The 25,433-nt window shown below is 40.0% G+C and overlaps 1 protein-coding gene across 2 annotated transcripts in view; it reads right to left on the reverse strand.

Annotated features, from left to right (window-relative positions):
- Positions 1–25,433, reverse strand: part of POC1A (POC1 centriolar protein A) — a 61,006-nt gene that overhangs the window by 23,028 nt on the left and 12,545 nt on the right. For both annotated transcript variants that reach the window (XM_030458707.1, XM_030458706.1), the window contains 6 exons: positions 23,789–23,968; positions 22,695–22,802; positions 21,641–21,756; positions 16,529–16,662; positions 8,064–8,132; positions 4,924–5,022 (listed from right to left, as the gene is read on the reverse strand). In XM_030458707.1, the coding sequence (XP_030314567.1) occupies positions 4,924–5,022; positions 8,064–8,132; positions 16,529–16,662; positions 21,641–21,756; positions 22,695–22,802; positions 23,789–23,968 (706 nt within the window). The remainder of the gene's footprint in view (positions 1–4,923; positions 5,023–8,063; positions 8,133–16,528; positions 16,663–21,640; positions 21,757–22,694; positions 22,803–23,788; positions 23,969–25,433) is intronic.

Raw genomic sequence — 25,433 nt, forward strand, 5'->3', positions numbered from 1 at the left:
TAGCAGCAAATCTGTCACATAATAAAACGAGTGTTCTGGTATACTCATGTCAGCTGTAACGATGTACATATGAAGCTGTCCTTGTATTTGGAAAGAAAACACTACCAAACCCCCCAAATAAAACAAATTGTCTGCTCTCACTGGAAAGGACAAACTGTATGATGAATGTTTTCATATTATATCAAATTAGTGAACATGTGCTTTGATCTGATCCTACACAAATCTTCAGACAGACGCACATGCTTACAGTTACTGACTCTAGGACAAGCACATGAGCCCATACTTACACAACCACACTACAAAATCTGTATCTTTTATTCCCTTTACTTTAGGTCCTTACCACTCAATATTGCATCTTAAAGCATGAATTTACACGTACCCCTTAAGTTCTAAACCAAAACAACTGAAATGCTTATAGAATCAAGACAACACTATAAGACCTAATTTCTTCCCATCAGCTTCATACAGCAGGCATCAGGACTACTTGTCCCTAAAGTAGGTTTTCGAGGCAATTATGTAACACTTAACAGCAACAATTGTTTGCTTATAATTTAAGACTCAGCATTTATTTCAGAGCTACTGTTACTCTCATCTACCATTTCAAGTCTCACACCTACACTACCAGGCACATCACTTCTGATAGCTTTTGTGTTTTCTTTGACATACTTCATGTCTGTGCTTTTACACCAGTCGTGACTACTTTCTGCTCATCATGAGCTTCAGTCCTTGCATGGAGCAGTTTTACTTTCTGAGCAAGCTGATTCTCCCAAGCCTGATATATTCACAGAGAACCCAAGCAGGTGAGCAGAGCAACTTTGAAGTTCACATCTAGTGTTGCAAACAAGCCCAGTACCCAAATTCATAATGAACCTGAGAAACCGGTGTCTGCTGATGGTTCCAACCTCCCTCTGTCTATGGAAGTGAAAATTATTTGAGCTATTTTGTATTCAAGCTCACCAACCCTGACAGTGTTTCATCCCTTTTATCCCACAGCTTATTTAGGATTCTTAATTCTTCCTATTCATCTTGATGACAAACTAGTTTTGATGTCTGTTCAGTTATTCTTTCTTAGTTCTTGCATTTTAGTCTGATTCTCCCCACGAGAAATGGGATAACTTAACTGAGTCTTTTTACACAACCACAGTTTTGGTTAGGATTTATGCTTGGAAAAAAATTTTCAAGCTCTCTTTGGAAAAATATTCTCTTTGGATTTAATGGTGAAAACAGATTTGAGATGTGTCAAGAACAGCATACCTGTTCACCCTATATATGCCTGTTTAAAATGTAATTGCATCCCAAAATGTCTGCAAAATCTCAGTATTATCCAAGAATCATAGAATCATAGAATTAGCCAGGTTGGAAGGGACCTCAGAGATCATCTAGTCCAACCCTTGACCCACCGGAGCAGTTGCTAGACCATGGCACTGAGTGCCACATCCAGTCTTTTTTTAAATGTCTCCAGAGACAGAGAATCTACCACCTCACCAGGCAGTCCATTCCATAGCCTAATCACCCTCTCCGTGAAGAAATTCTTTCTAATATCTAACCTAAACCTCCCCTGGCACAACTTAAGACTGTGTCCTCTTGTCTTGTTGAAGGTCATCTGTGAAAAGAGTCCAGTTCCCACCTTGCTACAGCCTCCTTTCAGGTAGTTGTAGACAGCAATGAGGTCTCCCCTGAGCCTCCTCTTCTTCAGGCTGAACAGCCCCAAGAATCCTGGCACACTAACACAGCAGCAGCAAAGGATGAAGCAGCTTCACCTTTCACTGAAGGAAAACGTGACCACAGCATGAAATCAAGAGCCACAGGTGGCAGCTTCAAGTCTGATTTTGATGGGAAAAGTAACTCACACCAAGATAAGTACCTCATTATTAAAAAGAAAATGTTTTACTCAAAACAAGAAGGAACTGAATATTTAGTGAAATTTAAGGTTTGCAGTAATTTGTAGCAGTGATGGTGCTCTCAGAGAGCCCAGCATAATACATTTCTAAAAGATAAAGTCATGAAATTCACTTGAAAGAAACAAAGCAGACTGCCATGAATGGAACAGTTATTAGGGAGGAAAGATTTTCATGCTCAGGTTATGCTTATTTCTTAAAATAGCAAACCAAGCCATCTTCAGAGCTTCTGTTTAACAGCAAAGAACATTTCATATCAGTTCTAAATTTAAACTCATATTATGGTATCCAAAACAGGCTCTTGACCACATTGTTTATTCTTCCTCTTGTAACTTACAACTTAAGGCAATTATAACTGCTCAGTTATAATTAAAGCATTGCATTCCTAATAATCTGACACACAGGGATACTGAGTAATAGTCATATTTTGCATTTCCATTCTCATTAAGTGTTGTGAGCTCTTACTAGAGACTAGGTTGAAGCTCCAGCATGCTAAATGATTGTTCTTACAACAACCATGCAGCTGATGACCCCTAAAAATAATTGAGACTATATTGGCTTTGGCATCACCAATCAGACTGTGTAACACCAGACAAAAATTGAAACTCCACTCCTTTATAGCAAGACAGAACTGCAGGACACTCCCAAGGCAAACCAGTGTTCTTCTCTGCATAAGACTTTGTTGAACTGCATCAAAAAACTCAGTTGCCCAAGACATTGGTCTCAGTTGTTCCAGCCAGAACCCAAACCCTCCATTGCAGCTGCCTTCACCCCTGCTTTTAACCAGGGATAATTTTACATTTGAAGACATTAAAAAGGTTAAATTTATAAGTCTATCCATGCTCATAGCTATCCTGGCAGATCTAGTGGAAGCATCACTTGTGCTATTCAGACCTAAAGGTAACACCCCATTTGCTCAAGGAGTAAACAGGGAGGAAGAATCCTACTGATTGTAACTCAGTTTGATCTTCTCTGAGTTGCACATAACAGTAACTTTCCAACACTTTTATATTCAGGGAGTACTGCTGGGATCAGCAGCTCCCATGCTGCATGCCCAAGCCAAAGGTTGCATTTGGGTGGTGATTCAGAAAACTCCTTTGAAGTAACTTAGATCCTCAGACCAAAGCATGGCTCTTCTGCATGACTCAGCATGGATTCACTTTGCTTTCTGTAAAAACACAGCACCTGGTCCAAACCAGTATATTCCACCTCAAAGAATTTGCAGCTCCCTGTTTCCCATGGGCTCAGAGCATGAGTAGAGCTCTTGTCAACCAACACCACATGACATGGATTTGCCTGTCAGTAGTACACAAATAGCTGGTCCTAGCAGCATCTCTTAGAGGCTTTGCCAGGCAAACCCTCTTCCACATGGGAATACTTGTGTTGGAAGGAGAGATGCTCAGGGTGTTTAGTCACCAAGTTCAAAAGTTTCGTTCAGCAGCTACCTTCATAGCACATCTGAAGAGATTCTATAACAAAGAACTATGTTTTGGAAGAGCTTAGGCTTTTCCTTCCTTCCTTTCCTTAAAATACTACTGGATAATATGCTCTGGTAACAACAGCAGTACAGAGGGGGGGTAAACTTACCACAACCTCCCATTAGTGGATGACTGGTCTATGCTATTGAAGCTACTCCTTGGAATGGTACAAACTGAAAACAGTACTTCTTCCCATAAAGGCTTTCTTTGCCTCTGCTGTATTTCAGCCTGGAATTATACTACACAATACCATAAATTAATGCAGCTAGAGTTCAAATTTAGTCTGGTTCAACAGGCTAATAAACAGAGGTCACTGGACTGCTAGTTTCATAGCCTGCATAACTTAAGAGTTAGAACACAAGAGAACAGGAAAAGGAAGCAGTCAGTTTTAGCCAAAACCAGCCAAGGATCAATAAACATGTTCACCTCCTTCTTCCTTCTGTGATTGCTTCCTACCATCCTCTGGTTTTGTTTTCTTTCTTTACAGAGCACTCCACATCATAAGGCATCACGTTTAGAACTGCAGACTCAAATCATGCCCACCTCAGAACACTCTATCTATTCCAACACCTTGAGCAATGGAAGGAAGTTGTATTAAATAAAACAGCTACTATATTTAAGACATAACATAACCTTAGTACCCCAGTAAAGAAGATCTAAATGGATAAAAGACACTGACACAAAGCAACAGACACTGGATTACCTTTCCACTGAGGCAATGACAGAGATGCACAAACCCCCTGATTCACAAACTGCTTTTTGCTTTACAGCTCATGTTGAACAAGGTGTTCCAAAACCAGGCACGGTAATAACACATTTAAAGAATTCCTCAGGTATAGTCAAATGTATCAAAAATACCCAAAGATTAACAAGACAAAATACAGAAGTTTAAGGATCACCATGTGCAAAACTTATACAGGCAGAAACTTTAAAGGTTTACTCTCATAACAGTCACACCATGCAGCATCAGAACTACATGTAGGTAAGTGCATCATACTTGTCCTTAGACACAGTCAGAACTCAGGAGTTTAACACAATTGAGACAACACATAAGTACTGAAGTCTCAAAGGATTCAGGAAAGGAGGTCCTGTATAATGTGCCACCTAATTCTCACATGTGAAGTCTCTGCACAGATTTGTCTTTGCTGTCAGTGAACAGATACTGAGAACAATATGTACATGGGGACTGACACCGGCCTAAAGGCTTCAGGTCAGTTACCAAAACTGACTTCTGCTGTTACTTGTGTCTGTGCTTTCTTCTTGTGGATTACCATCCAAGCCTACCACACATCCTTAAACACAGGCTATTAATAAAACATGCAAGAATACAAGCACTAAATTTATTTCCCTTTTAAAATCATCACCTTTTTCCTACAAAGTATAGATAAATAAAACAAACAATACAAGATTGGTTAAAACCAGACATCCTCAAATAAATATTAAGGAAGATGGCTCTGTAGTGCAACCGCCTGAGAAAATCACAAGCTTCCAGGTTGCAGAAAGTGTACTGAAAAAGAACTGTACAAGATGCCTGCATGCTGACCTACCAGAGAGTGATGGGTCTCATCCACACTGGTGCCAGACCTCTGTGTTTTCAGTACATCACCATAATCTGCTGCATCAAAATTAGTCTTCCACACCATCACCTATAGAAAAAAGTTCATTGTTAAAATTTTCCATCTACATTTGCTTACAGCTCAATTTTGCCAATGCATCAGAAAGGAGTCAGCAGATGCACACCAAAGCTTAGCTGAGAAAGCTTTGCCATCAATTACATTAAGAATGTTATTTGTGAATATGCTACTGAATGCAAACATAACATATCTGAGTTCTCAATGGGTAAGTGACCACTTCCAATATTCTTTGGGTCAGGAACATCATGAAACTAGAGCTACCATGAGATCTTCAAAGCAACATGCAGAATACATAATTAAAACCATAAATATATTAAAATACCATGCTCAGTATAATAGCACTTATCAGCCACACCCCAAAAAACTAGTCACTGGTTTACCATGAGATTCATTCACAGAAAAAGCAGAGTTAGTACTTTGAGACTAGCATTAGAGATGTTGAGATATTTTGTCAGCTAAACACTAAACTTTAATCCCACTTACAGGAATCTTCTCTCCATAATGCAGCATTTACTTCAGAGAGGAAAGAAGACTCTAGCACATAAACCATTTCAACATATCAAGAGCAGTCCTATGGAGTAAAATCCTTAGCAGTGGGCTCTAAGAGTCTAAAAAAGTTCAAAAGCAATCAATCAGCTATTTCAAAGGTCTAAAACACATCTGTGAAACCAGGCAGCTCATCTTGGTTAACAGACACAGCACTGTTTATTCTTCTCTTAAGTTTTCATCCCTGCTTTGCGTCAAAAAAAACCATTTTTCTTTTGTAGTTGCACACCTAACCAACAAGGCCATTCCACTGTGTAACAAAAAAAAAAAAAAGTGATGCTCTTTTATTGTACAGACTGTCTCTTGACAGCTAGCAAAGGTGCTATTACAACACAGACAGGCACTGACACCCAGTCTAACCTGGGAATTAAGAGCAGTGCAGAACAGCTCAGTGCAGATCGATGACAGGAAATGATACTTACTCAGCCCACTGCTTTGGCTTCAAGTCTGTCTGGATCTCCAGCAGGAAACTCACACTAACTATGTTAAAACCAGCAGCTATTTGCAGCACAGGGTGCAAATGGCACTTTCTGATTCCAGCAGGCCTCGTACAACAGGTCTGGTTGCAGTTCAGTAATCAAATATGGGTTTTTTCAGACAGAATACAGGTCCAAATCACCCCACACCCCCCAAAAAAAACCCCAAAGAAACCCCAAGCAACTTTGACCTGTAGAAATGTTCCTGATTGCTATTTATTTTTCTCTTGGATTCAGAAAGTCAGTGTTCTGTGAGGTCCATTTCACTGAAAAAGCTTCTTAAATTGCCAGTTTGTAAACACAAGACTAAAGGTGTTTTTATTATATACATACATTGTATGTTAAAGTTCTTTCTCCATTCATGAAAGGAAGGACAGCAGGAAGGACAGTCTGCATTTTCAGATACAAACTCTCGAAGACAGCTCCCTCACTAGAGCTAAGAACAGGAAAGCCAACAACCATTCCTCCCAGTACACACAGTTCAGACACATGCAAACCTTGAGCTACAATGGAAAGGGCTACCAGATAAGTCAGTATGTGGCTCCATGCCACAAATATACCTTTACAAAGCACCTTCCTGGGGAGGCACAGCCATTCACTGCTGCAGCTTAACAATATCAGGTGATAAGATGCAATGAGTATTACTTTGGTTTAAGAAATCCCAACCATAGGAAAGACAAATAGGGAGCTGGTAAACAAAAGCCTTTTGAAGAAATCTACTTCACACAATGGAGAAACAAAAATGAAGTAAATAAAAAAGCCAGCTTCCTAGAAACTGAAGACAAATAAAACTCCTTAAGTTTTCTATTGAAAAAAGTAACAGCAAATTGCTGTATAACTGCAATTTCCAGCTGCATCAGGGCTTTTAAGGAAGAGAGAAACAAAGATGCATATTTATATCTTGGTAAGTACTTCAAGAGCAAACCTTAATATTGTGATGCAAATATAATTTTATAAGAGATGTATCCAATTTTTTTTTTGGTCTTCAAAATATTCAGTTTAAAGACATAAATAAAAAGTGGCCTCAAAGAGACAGGATGACAAGTTATATCATCTATCTCCATAAATCTATAAAATCAAGTTAAAATGCAGCAGCTTATGAAACTGCCATGAGCTGCAACTCCATGATTTGGTTTACTCCTTAATAGCATAATACAACTGAAAACACCCAGTGGAGAACCCAAGCAAGTAATTTCAGCATGGTCCAGACAAAACAGGTACATTTTTGCTTTCCCCTACTACTGACAACAGAAAACAAAACCCAGCAGCTTTTAAAAAATGTGAATCTGAATTTTAACTTGGAACCTGAAGTAAAAGCAGAGCTCTCCCCTCCTTCTCTAACTGCTCCATCCACCAAAGCCCTTTACCAGTGGTATGAGACACCCAGGCTTTTAATCCCAGTGTATATATCAAGGTCAGCAAAGCCCAACTCTGAGCCAAAAAGCTGTTCAAACTGCAGCATTAGCTTTGCACCAGGCTTCCATTAATAAAGAGATCTGCAGCCTGTACTTATGTCCCATCAGACTCAAAACCATCTGGTTTCAGTCCCTGAAGATGGTTTAGCTACAGTGATTCAAATAAAACTGAGAGGACAGATCTGTGGAAGGAAAAAAGCATGGAGGAAGGTGAAATGCAGAGCATTACAGAAAAGCAGAGCATGGAAGGGTACTCAAGGGAAGCATCCCTGTGTGCCTTGGGGCTCAGAACCAGCCAGAGGCAGATGGGATGATCCACCAGCATAGCCTCATATTCAACGTCTCCCAACGCAGCCATCCATACACCACCTTCCATCCTTCCCCCAGAAGCAGATGCCTCAGAAAGACACACTGCAAGGGCTGTATATAAGGTAATATTTCCTCTCTTGTACATACCCATTCCAGATAATTCAGATGAAATGCTTTCTAATGAAGAGAAGTTTATGTTTAATGTATCTCACCGTTTTTAATATTTGTTTTCTCTTTGAACACAGTAAGATGCCTGGAAAACAATAACAAGAAGTCACAAAACTATCAAATTAAACCAGTCACATACCTGTTCATCAGAACCTCCAGAGGCAAATAAGTCTCCAGTTCTTGAAAAGGCTACACAGGTGGCTGGCCCCTGCAAGTAGATTCAGAAGATTTAAAAAAATGTGAAAGAAAGTAAGGTGTTATAAAGCTTCATTCATTACAGCTCTACAAAGTATTTCTCATCTAACACCAACACTCTAAAGGCAAAATTAAAGAAGCTCTTATCTGTCAGCTCAGTGAGCCACAGCTAAACCACTGAGCTTGCTGGCACACACCATTTCCCACATTTTTTCCCCCAATTTAAGACATCCCTTCAATACCCATAACATTAGGACAGACAGAAACAAACCAAGTTTTACAGCTTTAGGTTTTTCCTTCTTCCTTCTCTCAATCATTCTCACTTCCCTTTAGAATTAGAAATATGTAAAACTCCTGTCCATCTATTAGAAGCAGGAACTCTGATGAGTTTTGTTAAATGCAGCCTTCAGTTAGCCACCCAATAGAAAGGTTTTAAGTGGAAAACAAGGTTTAAAGATATAGATACAAAAGAGAACCAAAGGACATATTGAGAAAGACTGTTACAAATAAAATACCCTCACACCTGCCAGTTCTGGGCATTCATGAATCATAACCCAACTCCTCTAAAAATATAAGACTTTAAAACACATCTGAGGAGTGATGAATCCACCTTATGGGCTGCAACTGCCAAGCCTTCAGAATTTACATTTTCCAGGTTCCTCCTCACACCATGACTACTAGAACCACACATTCCCCATTACACAGCTATTTTAATACGTTCCCAACCTTTCAGAAAGAATGCAGGAGGATGCACATAGGAAGGAGGAGGCAGGTACTCTAGAGAGGCAGTTAAACATATCTGGCAAATCTATGTGTACCTGAGCAGAGGCACAACAAACTGTTCAGCTTAAAATAAACAGCTAAGGAAACATAGTAAAATTTTATGATGGCTACTGAACATGCTACTGCAGAATATCCCAAGACCGAGCTTCTAACCACACTGAAATGGTCAGAGGCAGGAATGAGCCCTTTCAGAGGCTCCTGACAAAAGGAGAGTTTTCCTCTTTCAAGTAAGATCACCTATCCCAGCAGACAAGTAAGGAGCTTCTCCTTGTCCTGTATCAAGTTACAAGGATGGACTATTCTATTAAGAGCTCATATCTTCCCAATAGGCACCACATGGAAATCTCACATCTAGTTTGGGTTTGGTTTCCCTTCTTTCCCTCCTACTTTGTAAAAGCAAACTCACCACTACAAATCCTGAAGGTAGGCAAACACCCAAAGACTGCAATCTGTAAATACCCAACTTCAATCTGTGTCCCACAGTCCCATGTCCTTTCAAATATGCTGGCAGCAGAATATGCCAGCAAAACTGGAGTATTGATGTGGTCACTCCCAGTGTGAAGAGTTTTAGATTCCTTAAAACACATCAAGGTATTTCCATATGATCACTCCAGATGAGGTAACTTCAAAAGGTTTTAAGGCCTTTTAGCAGCAACACCTCACTCAAGACATCTTGCCAGAATGGATCTAGTAGCAGCAACTTCAAAATGCATGCACAGTCATCAGCATGACTTGGCTTGTTCAACTAACACAGTACTAAGTACTGCAGATACTTGAAACCAAAGACACTGCCATCAATCAGCTGAGACAAAGCCTTCTTCTGCCTTCTCCTCCCACCCACCTTCCCCAGCAGCTCAGCTCTGACTATAGTCAGGAATGAAGACTTGAAAAAAAAAAAACAAAGTCAAAGACAAATAAGCAATAAGAAAAGGCAGAAATAGGTACACAGTCAGAAAAGTGCAGTGGTGAACATATCCCAGAGCTGAGGATACAGAAGCTGCAGTCTGACTAATAAACCAGCCAGGGCTGGGAGGACAAAAAAAGTTCAAGGAATTGCTTAAGACAAAATGTTCAGGAACAAGCACAAGTGAGGAACAGTGGAGAATAGCAATGTTTCACAAAATTATTTTTATCAGTCTAAATATTTCAGTGTATTTAGACAAAATTTACCACAATACAAATCATATCAAAAGAGGCAATGAACTGACTCCAAAGCCATGGCATTCTGAAGGGAAAAGAAGTTCAACAGGACATATTCCTCCCAAAATAAAAACTCATATCAAAGTCTGAATGTGCCTTTATAAGTTGAAAGAAGGGGAAGAAACAAGTCTATAGACACAACATCCTCTACAGATTTGTTTACATAAATTAAGTGAAAAGTATTTTTGCTACATACACTTAGAGCACTCTTCCTGGATAGAACAGGTTTGCTATAGTAACATACAAATGGTAGTTTGCCAAATACTCCTGCAATTTGATATAAACACACAAAACTAAAAAAGCTACATATGCCAGTGAGCAAACACAGTCTCCCATTTGTTTCAGGGAAGCATGACAGAGATTCTGATGAAGTCCTAGGCAACAGGTAGCATGGCAGGAGACTGAAAGATTAAAATCTTCCTTCAGGTATTTTTCTCTCTTTAAACTTACTGTTTGCATTAGAAGTGTCAAAAAGCAGCAGTTTCACATTCCATACAAGTTTCAGGGGGCATTCTAAGCTTATTTCCCATGCAACTAGAACATGTGGCAGCAACATTCTAAAGGAATACTTTATTCCTCTTTCTGTAGCAGGACAGAAATGGCCTTCTTTTAGTATTTCCTTAAGGTTCAGAAGTTCTAGTTTTGCATCCTCATTGTGCTAGGTGCTGCACAGAAGCTCCTAGCACCAGTCCCCAAATTACTACAGCTTCTTGCCTTAACTTAAACAGCAAACTGGAGAAAGAGGAGACTGGACAATGAGATACACCAAGTCAGCAGTAAGGTACTATTTAGGTCTCAGCAGGCCAACTTGAGGACTGTCAAGCTTTTATTCATGTCAAAGTTTGACCTTATAATAACAGTCTTGGTGGCACTGGGAGAGAGCTAGAAAAAATTTGCAGGGAAGTACAGAAGAGAGAAAAAAATCACCCACCAGAAACGTTAAGCAGGAAGGACACTGCTCCTAATCAATACTCAACTTGTTTCCTCTAGGGAAACAGGAGCACCATGCAAGGTGGAGGTAAGTTGCAGGAAGTCTTGAAAAGAATTGCTCACACACTGCATGTGGCAAAGAAAAAGGAAACATAAAAAAGGAAGCCATACAGAAGGAATTAAAGGATCATAGTCCTTTGCAGCAGTGCTCCCAATGAACAAGATGGAGGCAAGGTCAGTTAATCATACCATGGTTAGCTGGAATCCCAAGTGACATCCCACTGCTAGCTGTGTATGTAGGTAAGAAGGGTGAAACACAGCACATCACACAATCTAATTTATGCACAGACTAACATTCAGAGATGGAAACTGTAGCTTCTCCTTGCTTTCTCTACTTTCTAGAGAAGGAGGCCACTCATTATCACAAGGCTGTATTGCCCTAGCAACCCACAGGTTGATCAACTTCCACAGGAGATTAATGGCTTCAATACATTCATTGCCTGGAGAGATGGGATCCCAAGTCAGGATGCAGAATACAGCACTGAGTGACTGGCAGGATGCTGATAGCATCAGTAACAAGTGACACAGAGATTCCAAGAGTCAACAGGAACAGCATCCCTGAACACAAAGTTGCCAAAGGTGAAGCTACAAATAGAGGTCTCTGAAATTAATACTTAAGAGAAAGGCCAAGAGTTTAGTTTAGAGAAATATAAATATGTCTGCATGCAGATAGCAGAGGAATGTGTACTATCTACACATAATAAGCAGACAGCCATGGAGAAGCCCCTCCTGAACACCATTTCCTCCCTCACAGAGCTGCTGGAGGACAGAGGCACACAATTTCAAGAACAACGGGGCCAAACCCAACAGTCAGCTCAAGTCAAGAGACATCAGACATGCAAGCTTCAGCTAGAAACAGAGCTAATGTTTTGGCTTTAGCATAACAGAAGAAACAAGAGCCAGGATGGAGAAGGTTCAGGAATAAACCAAGAGAGCAGTTTAATGATGCACAGTCTGCAAGATGAAAGGAGAGGCAGAAAGGAAGGTAGCTGGAGAGATAAGTGGGGTCAAGGATGCTGGTAGTGAGGGGTTTTATGCACTTTTTTTTAAAATTCTGAAACTAACAAATACCAGAGAGAAGCCAGGTAACAGGGTAAGGGAGTTGCCAAGAGCTGGGACAAGGCATATCTAGAGGATGCAAGTAGTTGATTAAAAGAGAGCTTCGGGAGAGGTAGAAATGGAAAGATGAAAGCCAGTATGGCTCAATTGGACAACTCCCCTGGAAGAGATTAACCAGTGCAAATAGAAGAAGGACATACAAGTGGGGATGAGGTCAGAGAAGCAAATCAGAGGCAGTAACAAGCACGCTGGGATCCTAGGCACAGGATCATCAGTTCAGGTGTAAAAGAAATAATAATAAACAGAAGTCATAGCTACTGTTCACACTGCTCTCAACTGCTTCATGGCACAGGAGAAGGTGACAAGTCATGCTTAGACTGATGGACATTGAAATGACAGAGGGTAGAGGAGCAAAAGATGGAAAGAATAACTGATCCAGACATCTAGGAAAAAAAGAGCAGGTAAGAAACTTGATAAATGCATTTGAGTGTAAAAGAATATAGAGGACCTGAGACAAGAGGCTGATGCCATGTGCCTTTCACCTATCACTTTTTTTCAGCAGCAGATAAACCAGTGAAAAGAGTTCAGTGAGGACCAGTTCAAGATAACAGACTTTTTGGGAAGGTGGAAGCACTGAGCCTGTATTTCAGAATCAATTACAAACTTGCAGCAAGGGAACCCACAGCTATGAGGATTTATTCAATATCACCAGAAAAGGTGAATAACAATACACCCAGACACATAGTAAAAGAAAGCTGAATTCAAAGATGACAGAAGCAAGAAGAAATACAAGGGGCAATACAGGTGACAATTACTCCCACTTGTTTCACAGTTGGTACAGAATGCAGCACATATACTGAAGAAGCATCAGGCAGGAAAATCCAAATCTTAGAATGAAGCAGGAGCTGGGAAAAAAAAAGCTATTAAAGCCATGGATGTTTATTTTCTTTTTACAAACAGCACAGACATCCCAAAGGCAATGTAAAGAGGGGAAAAGGTGCCAACAAAGGCACTTTACACTGCCAAATCAGGAGGCACAGAACAGAGCTGAATATTGTCCTCAAGTGGGGATGGAGTGGAAAGTGATAGGAGCTATGGAAAGAATCCACATATCTAAGGGTAAGAACAAGAAAATTGTTCAGATAAAAATGGCAGATTCCTAGAAACTGCACAACGGAGGTGGTAATATGAAAGACAGAAAGTGAGAGTGAAAAGGAACCAAGGAGAACAGCACAGCTAACCTAGGGAATATTTATACTGGCACCTGATAATTGAATCTTCAGCAGCTTTTTATCTCCTGAAAGCTTCAGTTAAAAAAAAAAAAGCACAAGGGAAGACGAGACTTGTATTTCTTTTTAATACTCAAAACCAGACTGAAAAGCAATTGCTTGTTGTTTGCAACACATCCCTTTTCTCCCTTCATTGGTTCAGTGTGAGATACCCTCACACCCTTCAAAGATGGCCAGGCCCACAAAATGTTTAATGCCACCTTGGTGGAGCTGGCAGCAGACAGTAAAGGAGCACATTTGTGTCTCATGCACCTGCTGAGGTCTTGCTCTTTCTTTAGTCACCCAGCAAAGCAGAGAGCACTTATGCCACCCACACAGGTGGAATGCAGCTACTTCATAGTTCCAGTCAAGGCTGCTTGGAGAAACATAACTTTGCATTCTCTGTCTTCCTATTTATAAACATAACAATGCACATGTTTTTTAAATATTTACTGAGAACTTCCATTCCACTAAGGAAGTCAGTCTGGAAACACTCTAATCCAATCTCTCCAAAGGGCAGACAAGCACTGTGTACATACCTGCTCTCCTCTATCCACCCTCCAGAGATGACTTATGGGCCCCAAAACATTCTGTTCCTCGACAATGATTCAGTATCAGAGTTGGACCTACATACCAACCCAGTGTCTCATCAATATGGAATTAGGCAAGAGTACTCCACAGCTTGAAGCACTCCAGAATTAAAATATGCAGCACAATACAGAATGATACTTTGCAGCTGCAAGATGTCAGCTCCAAGCTGCAAACTCCTGTCTTGAACAATCCTTCTGCTACAAGGGGGCCAGCTACATTACAATTAAAGACAGCAATGTAAACTTGGCAGTCCTCACTGTGTAAACTACAGCTAATCAGCTGCTAACAAATTCCCAGCACTCCAGCAGTTGCGTCAAAGTATGTCTGAAAGGACCTCACGTTTTTGTTCCTTCAAGTGTCCCCTTGCAGGAACAGCCTTGTAGCAGAACAACACTAACAGCAGTCAGAGCAAAGTCTCAACCAGCACGTTCACCCAAAGTCACAGCTCAAGAATGTCTTCAGAACAGGCTGTTCATTTGGTGACTAACCTATAGGCCTCACTGAAAAATGGTAAATCTACTTTATGAGCAAAAAAATCCATACCGACTTCATTTTTAGTCAGTTGGAGGTACTGGCAGAAAAGATAAAATAAAAATAAATAAAATCAACATGGAGCAGCCTGGCTTTATCTATAATCAGAGCAGGTGAGGGAAGGTGTCAGTGCAGGAATCCACCCCAGCAGCTTCTGATGAAAGCAGGGCCTGTTGTCACTGCTGGTCACTTACTGTGAACGAAGCAAAGATTATGGTATCCTTTTAGAGGAAAAAGGCAGGAATCTTAAAGCAAGAACCAACCCACAACAAAACAGCATATGCTAACAGAAGGAATGCCTGCCCAGGGCTATGCTAGGACTGGCTCCACAGCCATCTCAATGCCATACCCTTTAAAAAGACCAGAAAGCCACTACAAGCCACTTCTCTACTTGTTGCCAACTGAAAGGAGGTGGCATCCCACAGTAGGAACAACCCTTCAGCTGCGCCAGTGTTAAAGCACTTCCAGTGCCACTAAGATGACTGAGAGAGAACAGCAGACATTGTCTTACTGATCTGCAACAGTGGGGGAAAAAATACAGACCTTTAACTCTACTTCTGAACAGATGTTTCACAAATCAACTGTTTTGTAGAAACTCTAGGTACAGCATCAGCCTAAAGGAACTTTCTAACGTCTGATTCTCAGACTCAGAATCTTGCTGAAAAATAACCAGGCATATCCCCTACTGAGGAAACAATGAGAAGTACAAAGGTCCCTCTGCACTTACCCTTTTCCAGAAAGCTACTTCCTAAGCAGTCACATGGCTAATTAACACAACAGACAAAATAGGAAAAAGAGACCAGGACAACAGTTAAAAGCTTTGCAGCCCCTATACACTAGGATTATCAACTCAGTTTTCAAAATAAGAAAGCTGTATACAGTTGAAGCTTACATGTTAGGACAGCCATAATTTAATTATCTTTCCCCCATTCTTTTCAGCATTTGAATGGTCTGGTCAGTTGTAATCAGATATTCTCATCAAGTGGAGCTTCAAGTATGAGGTTGTTCCATTTTACTAATAATGTTATAAAAACTGAGAAAAAAATGAACTTATAGCAAAAGAGAAGTTCCAGAACAAACCTGACATCAGTAAGGCAGTCACTAAAGCCACAAGAAGCCAGAATTATCAGTTTTGCAGCTTACATAGCGTGGTATTACCCAGAACCATCTCCACCACCCCCCAACATCCTCAGGCTATGATTTTTTCCCCAGCTAGTTTTGATGCTTCAAGACTCAGCCCCCATTTTAACAGAGACAAAGGGGTTAAACTTTCTTTTCCCTTTGCCCCTTTAGAAAGGGAACCTTTAAAGCAGGTCTGCTTTTTCATGCCTTTGAGCCCCATTCAGCATCAACAATAAATGAGTCTATTTTCATTTAACATTTAAAGAGAGATTCAAGCATTCATATAATTAACCTTACAGGCAACACATCCAGCAGCATAATACAAACAGGCAAATCAGTTAAACTTAATAAACCAGCAGCATTTATCACCTACAATTATTTAATTCAGCCAATTAACAACATGGAAATGTGTTCCCAAATCATGTCCCACAATATATTTCCTCCCTCTCTGTCCTTAAGTCTCCTGAAGATAAATAGCATTTATCTTCACAACATCTGTGTCAGGGGGGCAAGTGTTACTTGAACCACTCCAGAGAGGGAGACAGTCAAAGCTGCAGTACAGAGAGTGAACACCAGACCCAGGATTGGGGCACAGCTCTGATTGAGCCCCCGAGGACTTGCATCCTCAATACTGCAGCTCCCTTTCTGCCTTGCTTTCTCATCTGCCTCATTCCTGCCTCACTTCCTTTCTTCCCCATATTCCCTTCAAAATTGTCATGATCTCAGAGATTGTTAGTAGTAGTATCATCATTTATATAAGGAAGTTTTCAAAAGATTTTTGGCCAGGAAGAATGAAAAGCTCCAACACAAGTTTGTCTTGTTTGTTATAGATTTGTATGCTACTGTAGAAAAGGTTTAGTCTCACCTGGTGACCATGAAGAGTATACAGAAGTCTTCCTTCTAGCAAGTCCAGAATTTTAAGAGTTGAATCATTGGAAGCAGTAACCAGATAGTTTCCAGAGGGGTGAAAGGAAAGACTGTTTACCACAGCACTGTGCACTGAAGATGGAAAAAGATGTACATAATAATAACTGAAAACAGCTTACACAAGTCCAAGGCAAAAGAATAAAAAGTACTACCACATTCCAATTTTTTATATAAAGTTTAACAGGGAAACTATAATGGGGGAATAAAAGTTCCACAAAAACTTCTCAAAGTATTGCAGAACAAGGGCAGTATTCAATTCTTGTAAAAATAGGCACTATTTTATTGAAAGGAAAAAGGAAGTTTTGCCCGTTATTCTGGGAGATTTAAAGCTACAAAAGCTTCCAGCATGGCCCAAAAATGTAACTATATGCACAAGTGAACTATATGATTCTGTGGCAGAGCTGGACACTGACATATTTTACTACTGTGGAGCTGCTGTTCCTGCTCCCAGGTGATTCTAGGCTACAATCCATATGCTCATACATTACGGAGAAGATTGAAACTGTGACAAAAGACAAATTCTAAGTTGGGTTTGCACAGATTGTTTTGGCTTACAACCTGATTTTGACCAAGACTGGGTTTCAGGGAAACTAGAAAAGAACCACCAGCAACTTGAAAGTCATCCAGGATAAGCACTATTCCTCCAGACACCTATTTTACCTCACCAAAACATTAGACCAAATATGAATAGACAAACTATAAAGAATGTGAGCTTCCAATAAAGCAATCCTCCTTCCATGGCAGTGAAGTCTAAGACTTACTTTGAAGAAAGTTAAGGAAAATGCTCTAGGAAAAACACCACTTTTTATTTTCAGTGTAACATTAAAAATCTACCTAATGCAGGGCTTTTTTTTTCCCTCCTTCAACTTTTAGGAAACTGAGCATATTTATTTATGAGAACATGCAGTACTTAAGATGTGCACAGTTTTCTGAGTGTGTGACATTACAGAATATTAAGACTATGCTTGAAGAGGGTTTTAACTATTCAATTCTTCTTTTTCTGTGTGCCCTCCAAATGCTCAGGTATCTCAAATCTACTACCAGTACATCTTTCTCCAAACAAATCTATATTCCCTTCAGAGTCTACTGTGCAGTCCAAATCCAAACTGTATGTTAAAACTCATGCAAAATACAACTTCAAAGAAACTAGAGCCAAGTATTATCTTCTGCAGATGCAGACTTGAAGCAGAAATCTGAAATAACCTTGTTCAATTGTAAAACAGAGAGCATTTACTTTTCAGACTGAGCAACACGAGATACTGGACTACTAGAAAACACAGAAGAAAACCTTAACACAACACAGGTATCTTTCTAAATAGGTTATTCTTGTTGGTGAATACCAACTCTATCAAACAGCTACATCTTCCTCTACACCCCAGTCCTACATTACACTCTGTATTAAAGGAGAAAAAAATAATCTACACAGGTTTTCCTCCTGAAAAAATGCTAAATCGACTTCTCCTTTGAAAATGTTGTTCTGATTTGTAATATTCCTCACTCCATTACTGTCTATCTTCAAAGGTAATCATATTTTGTCAACTAAGACAAGTCCTGAAAAGAATCACACTAGAAATAGACAAAGTTAGTGATACAGCTTCCAAGTTTCAGATAGTGAATAAAGCATTCATAATGGAAAGAAATCACACAGACTCTGGCTGTGTAAGCAGCTGCAGCTACTGTGCCAAGGAGTTCTTTGCTGTCGTAAGCTCAGAGAAAACTTCATCTCTCCTCTGCTAAACCATTTTATACCTCCCACATGACCATTCCCAAGACGTCTCCAAAAGCTTGCCAACACATCCTGCAACCTCACTGCATTTCATGTTGCAAACAATAAACCCAGCACAGCACAAGGTGCCATCTTCCCCTGACTTGCTGCTACAAGCCTCCCTTTCCACCAGCCAAACCTTAGAAAAGTACTGGCTATTTAAAGGACATCCACTGGGGGGGTTAATCACTAAAGCTGAGTTGTGCCTGCCCAAAGAGTTATTGAACATAACTGTCCCAAGGCTGGAAATACTATTTCATGTAACTGGTGAATATAATGTCCTAGTAATTCTGTAATGTAAATTGCAATTAAAAAAAAGGTTAGAGCTGTTTCCATAGGCCTGCAGAGGTTCCCCTCCACACCTCCTTATTGCACAGGAAAAATTGGCTGGCAATAAACATTGTTCGTTTTTGTAGGAAGATGGCCTGCTGTAGCAAGAAGCTAATGCCAGTTAGAGAATTTAATAAAGCATCTGTTCTGCACAGTAAATGCAACCAAAGCACACTTCACTTTGCTATAAAAACAACACACACCATTCAAAAGGTTTTGCAGTTTGCTCTCTACTTCCAACTTTCAATTACATAACTCACAGTTGGAATAAGAGCAACACTACTAAAAGACTGATCAGTTTTGGAAAACAACCCAATTTAACAAGCAACAATCTGTGCTAACTCCTCGATGCAACTCAGTTCTCAAGGAAGATTCCCCTGAAACCCGGCAGCACAGGCAGCTACTGAGGAAGAGTTGCCCTCTAGTGGGAGTGAGACGGCAGCTCCCACCCCATTTAGCCAAAAATGATGAGCATAAACCCTCAGAAGAGCAGGACTTACAAACACATCTCCAGAGCATGTCACAAACGCAACTACATCTGCATGAATTACTGGATACAGCTACCAGTGCAACTGTAGGATTCCTTGTTTTTTATCACTATTTCTAGTTCAAAGTTTAATACAAAATAAGAATTTACACAGTAGCTGTTAAAAATAACACTCCTAAAAGACAAAGATCACTTTGATAGCAAGGGTGTCAGTCTAAACTGCTGTTGAGTAAGGGTGGGGTAGAGGGGACATATAACTCTGAGACACAAAAGATAAACCTGGCAGCCAACATAAATACTAGTATATTTGGACAATTTAATAGCAATAAGTTAAAAGCCAAGTTATAATGTGGCTGGAAACATGCACTGCAGATCTTGCCACTGTTGAAAAGCTGAGGAAGGAGGTTAAAGGACAATCTGAAACTGTTGAAGTGTTTAAAGACACTGCCTATTTAACCAACAAGACTTCAGAAAAGCATTTGCAAGTTTTGATATGGCTAACAATACTTATTACACAAAGAACCACACTTCAGTATTCATATTTGTACCAGGTCAATAACTGATAAACTGGAACAGCAGTCTTCAAAAGGTTTGATTTTCATTAGATTTTGTTAACTACTGGAGAACTGGAAACAATTATGAGTCTGTAAGAATAACTAAAGAAATAAATCACATTATACAAGATTTCAAGGAGCTCAGACATGGCTACAGTTAAAAAAATAGTTCAAACTGCACAACAACACAGGAAAAAAAATACACTTGAGAGGATGACCCTTGATATAGAAGGCAGGAATAAAACACAATCCAGGAGCAAGAAGTAGATACTAAAAGTAAGGAATTATGTTCCAGCATTGGTGGTGCTTAATAGGTATGATCAGATGGTCACAGTGGTGTTTCCACCAATATGCCAAGAGAAAAGGACAGTCTTCTATGGCAGAATTATGAAAGCATTCCAAAGTCCACAGAGTGTTTCTACTCTACAGCAACTTATTTTTGAGGAACTTTTCTATGGAACCCAAAGGACTTTCATAACTTTAATATACTCTCTGCACACAAACCTCATCTGCTTTGAAATGAGTAACTCCCATTGCTCTTATCTGCCAGAAGAGGTTTAAGCTTTCACAGGTTGCCCTGAAGGAAGGAAGACAGCAGAACTCTGCTCCTCAAATCCCTGTTTTCTCTCCCCTTCTATGCCAAGGGAAACTACAGAATCTGTATTGCTTCCCTGCAAATTCTTTCAACAACTTGCAAATGAAGGGATACACAGTCAAAAGCACTTGAAAAACAATTATAGTTACATAAAGCCAGGCAGACAAACAGCTTTAATTTAGAACTCCATTTTTGTCTCTTAGCTGCAAAGTTCACAGCAATCAGCTGCAAACTATTTCACTGATCTGCCTTTTCTGCTTGGCATTCAGGTGTGGTGTTGCTGCAGAGGGAACTGAGAGTATCTGATGAGGATGGTAGAAAGAATAACACAGCAAGCTCCAGCCTGGTATCTTTAAACTGCTTCAGTAGCACACCAAAAGCAGTCTTCATGAAAAGCCAACAAAATTAAGTTTAGTAAGCTATCTCTACTGAAAATGGTGCTTGAGAATGTATGGATTTACAAAATTCCATGGAAGGTCTGAAAAATTGTTAATAGTAAAGAAATGCCACATTTAGGTTCAAGCAACTAATGGGCATAAAACAGTGCAACTGAGCTCAAACAAGCTTACAGTGATGGGAAAGGACCTTTTTCTCAAACACTTCTACCAACAAAAGCACTGATCAGTTTGACAAGAAGAGGTAAAGGCAGAACAAGCCACTTTGAAGGTAAGGGCAAAAAAACATAAAATGTAGACTTGTAACTATAAAAGCTAGTTACTGCAAGGACAAGCCAACATGGACAAGTCATATCAAGTTCAAAGCTAATTCTGGAAGCTGAAAACCAAAGGAAATACTGGAGAGGGAACTGCAAACATAGATCATGGTATAAAACTGCAAATGGTTGACTTTCATTTTCCTCTTTTCTTAACTTTTCCTAATGTTCCTTGTGAAGGACTTAACCTTTTGTTTTGCTGTAAAGCATCTGGTTCCTCCTATAAGTTTACTCAGAAGCAAAAGCCACATCATTTTAATGCACATTGTTCCCTCAAGAACAGCAAAATTGAGACAAATGGCATTGCAGGTAACACCTATGTACACCTGTAACATGGGACAGTGTCAAACTTGTTTTTCCACCTTTTTTTATAGTGTCCAGTGCAGGAGACATTAGAAAATAGATATATCTCACCAATACATAGGCATAAGTCTTGAAGGTAGCACATAGGAAAGCATGATGTTTGGTGAAACAAAGGCTTCCGCTGGCAGGCCTAACTTTGTGCTTTTCTGGAAAATCAGAAGGTGGTAGAGAAACAAGCCTTGGACTTCAGAGCACTTCATATCAATATGTGGAAAGTTCTGATTTTCCTAAGATCTTAACTTGCCTTGATAATGTTGAAGAAGTCTATTCATCCTAATGTCCCACACCTTCACTGTGTTATCTGTGCCAGCCACAGCAATGCAGGTACCACTGGGATGAAAATCCACGTGATTCACAAACCTGTAAATTGCAGTTAAACCCAACTGGTTACACTCAGCTCTTGCTGGAGATCAAAAAAGTCTTTTCAAGAAGGGAAGCTCCACCATGGTGCACCAAGCATTACTGAAAGGAGTTTTCAAGGAACTTGAAAATTCCAATTGCTAAACTTCTGTCAAGGCTTTGCTTATAACCCCAAGCAGATTGTAGGATTCTATCTAAGCCATCTTCAAAGTTTTACATCCCAGGTGTAGGAGCTGTAGACACAAGCTTTCTGAAATCTGATGGATCTGACTGTCACAACAACATTCTCAAGTGTTCATTTAATGTTTGCATAATATATGTCTCCTACTGAATTACCAGGTTTTCCAGAGCAGTGTGTACAAGACTGAACAGAATTATTTTTTTCTATTACTCTTAAAGAATTTTAAGATGGAACATACTGAATTTGTGCCTGAATCTGATGTTGCCACTTAAAAGGTAGCAAAGCTGAGACCAAATTTCTTTCTGGACTTGTATGCAACCAGTGTTTATTTTGAACACACAAAAACCTTCAGAACCTTCAGTGAAGAGCATCTTTTAGTTCCTTACTCAGCCCATGCAAGAAAACATACAAAAGTAAAAATCCTTTGAGTATTCCTGTAATAATTGACAAGATTCAACCCTTTCAGTCTTGTAACAACAGCTGAGGAAGCAGAGATTTCAGTTGGTTGTCTGGACAAGGTATATTCTTAAAAGCACTGGAAAAAAATTAATTTGCCAAGGTCCAAGCCACCCTGGAAGCTCTTCTGTGCATCTCATCCTCTGCAGGCTGCTTTTGTAATAGGTGCTATTCCCTTTTTAAGAGGTAGAAACAATTGCCAGGATAAGGGCTTCTGATTGAAGTCACAAAACCAGGTGTACATTCACCAGGCATCCTCATTTCAGCAATCACCAGCAGGCTGGTCCTGCAAGGTACTCACCCCCCATGCTCACAGAAGGAGTGGATACATTCTCTGCTGGTTTTATCCCACAGTTTGACAGTTTTATCATCACTGGCTGACACTATTAATCGTCCATCAGGAGAGAACCTAAAGACAAGAGTTACAGCAATTAAAAATGCCTTCAAACAAAAGCTGTAGAGGGTCAACTGAATTTGGACACCTGTCAAGGTGTGTTGGTAACACTCCTCACTCGAGTCACACTGGCATCAGTGAGATCTAAAATCCAGTCCCTGTAAGTTGAGTGCTAACAGCAAGCCTAAAGTCCCCACACTATCCCTAATTCCCTAAGCAAATAAAATAATCCACAGGAAAGTCTTCAGTCTGACTTAAGATCTGCTGTTCCGCTTGCTTCAAATTTAAGTGTATCTCAAATTGTTTCTTTACCCTGATTCAAAACAACTCCTACCTTTGCAGTAAGCATTCAGAGAAGTAAAATTACTCCCAAAGTAACAGTTGCAGCAGAAGATGCTTTATCATTTAAGTGCCTCAGAAGAATGTGTTAAGCTCAAGGACAGAGATCACTATCTCTTTTCAGAGGCAGACATTATACAGGACTTAAGTCCCTAACTGGAGATAATCAACATCCATACTGGGAAAACATTCTTACATTTTTCCTACTCAACAGGGGGCGTCTATAATACTACCTGCCACTGCCACCACCACATTCAAGAACTTTTTGCCTAAGGAGAGATCATGGCTTTATTCTAACTACATATATACATAGAAACTCCTCCGAACAACATAAATGGACAACTGAAAACCAAATCTGAGACAGTCTTCAGGAAATAGTGTTATTATGGCAGAACTTTCAGCTTTTTGGAAGGAGCTCAGGTGCTAATTTTTAACCAAATGCTTCACAAATCTAGAAATAAGAATTATAAATCTCTCATTCTCCTTCTGTCAGCAATTTCAAGATCCAAAAGTCTCCATAGCAGGTAAAAGCAAATCACCAGCCAGGGAAGTCTCACTGCAGAAACACAAAGCAGGTACACAACTATGAGCCAAGGGACCTCTCCACAGGTGAGCACTGTATTTCAGTCACAGTTTCTCAGTCTTCAGAAAGCTAAACTTACCTGGCACAGCGAACCCAGTTTATGTGTTGACTAAGTGAGAACAGAAACTTCTGCCTGTGAACTGTCCACACTTTGACTGTTTTGTCATCAGAAGCTGTCAGGAAGGACTGGCCATCACTGGAGAAATGAACACTTCTTACAGTTGCAGTATGAGCCTTGAACACAGTAGATTCTCCTTTGCTATATAGAAGGGAAAAAAACATTTCAAAAATGCACAACAGGAGAGCAACATTATGTACCTGAAAACACAAAGTTCCTCTATGCTGAGCAGTGCCTTATCTGTCTTTTCCATAGGAAATTTATGTGCTCACACTAGGAAGAAAATGTTAACCAACCCCACCTACAATTATGCTTTGTGAGCTATACAGAATACACAGCCAAAACACTTGCTTTGGCTGGAGCCAGATCCAAACTGGATGCCAATACTGGAGCCAGATCCAAACAGGATACCCAGGATACCCAGGATACCCATGTATCCTATAAAGGCGCAGAAACGCTATTTGTACAACCATTTAAAAGAACATTTATGGAAACATTGATATCAAAGAAGATGCTGAGATTCTGTTAGCAGATGCTTTGCTGTAAGACAGGTGTGTTGGCAGTTCACCTAGACAGAGCCAAGCAGGCAATTACCTCACAATTATCCCTGTAACAGCCCCTATTCTAGCTGAATGCTTCTGATATGACACCTTCCAAGAAATACCACAACTGATTTCAGCAGGCCTGGGGTACAACATGGAGCAAGCTACCAGTAACACAGCCAGGCAAGACACAAGACAAGGTATTTCAAAATAAATGCACAAAGGCATTCTTCTGGCAAATAAATGCAAGGTATATTTAGAGAACCCAAGTGCAATATACTTAGAGATTCAACAGATATATGGAACTCTGGGTCCAAAATACATGTCTGGCATGTAGTGTGCTAACAGAAGCTCAATATTCACAGAGAGAGAGACAGGGTAGCTTGCTACCTTCTCCACTAGCACCTAACAGGCCTTATACTGAGGCCCAGGACTACTAAAATTACCAAAATTGGAAAGGCCAAAAAATCCTAATACTACATACCCTACATTCCCTCCCCCCTCAGAAAAGGTCAGAGCTGCCTGGTTTTATTTAATGCTTTATCTGCCAGAAGGCACAGAACAGTAAAGGTTATTTCTTATGAAATTTTTCTTCTGTCCAAAACTACAAAACAAGTCTGATAAAAACTCGTGCAGAAATATGAAAATACAAAATTCTGTCAGTATGGCTTATAAAATCCAAATCCCAAAGACAGAAATCCATACACTTGTGTGGCATTAACTCCTCCAGAGACAAACGGACTGCAAGTTTTCTCTTTCTTTGGAAACAAAGTCCTGGCCCACAAACAGACTATGAGGCAGCTTCTCCCTTCCCTTTTAATGACAGTTCAAAATGAGATCTTCAAGCTGAAGATCTCAAACCTGATTCAACCTCAGTATTTAATTTTTTTGTTCCATCTAGAGAAGATAAATTGACACAGAACACTAGACACAGATAAAGGTGCCATGTAATGAGGCATACACACCCAGCATGACAATAACTCCCTTTCCACACTGGCCCTTTTCTGACATGACAATCATAAGTACAGTTTAGACCACAGAGCTCACTACCCCTATGTAATCAC

This window comes from Calypte anna, chromosome 12 (assembly GCF_003957555.1).
Source record: "Calypte anna isolate BGI_N300 chromosome 12, bCalAnn1_v1.p, whole genome shotgun sequence".
NCBI lineage: Eukaryota > Metazoa > Chordata > Aves > Apodiformes > Trochilidae > Calypte > Calypte anna.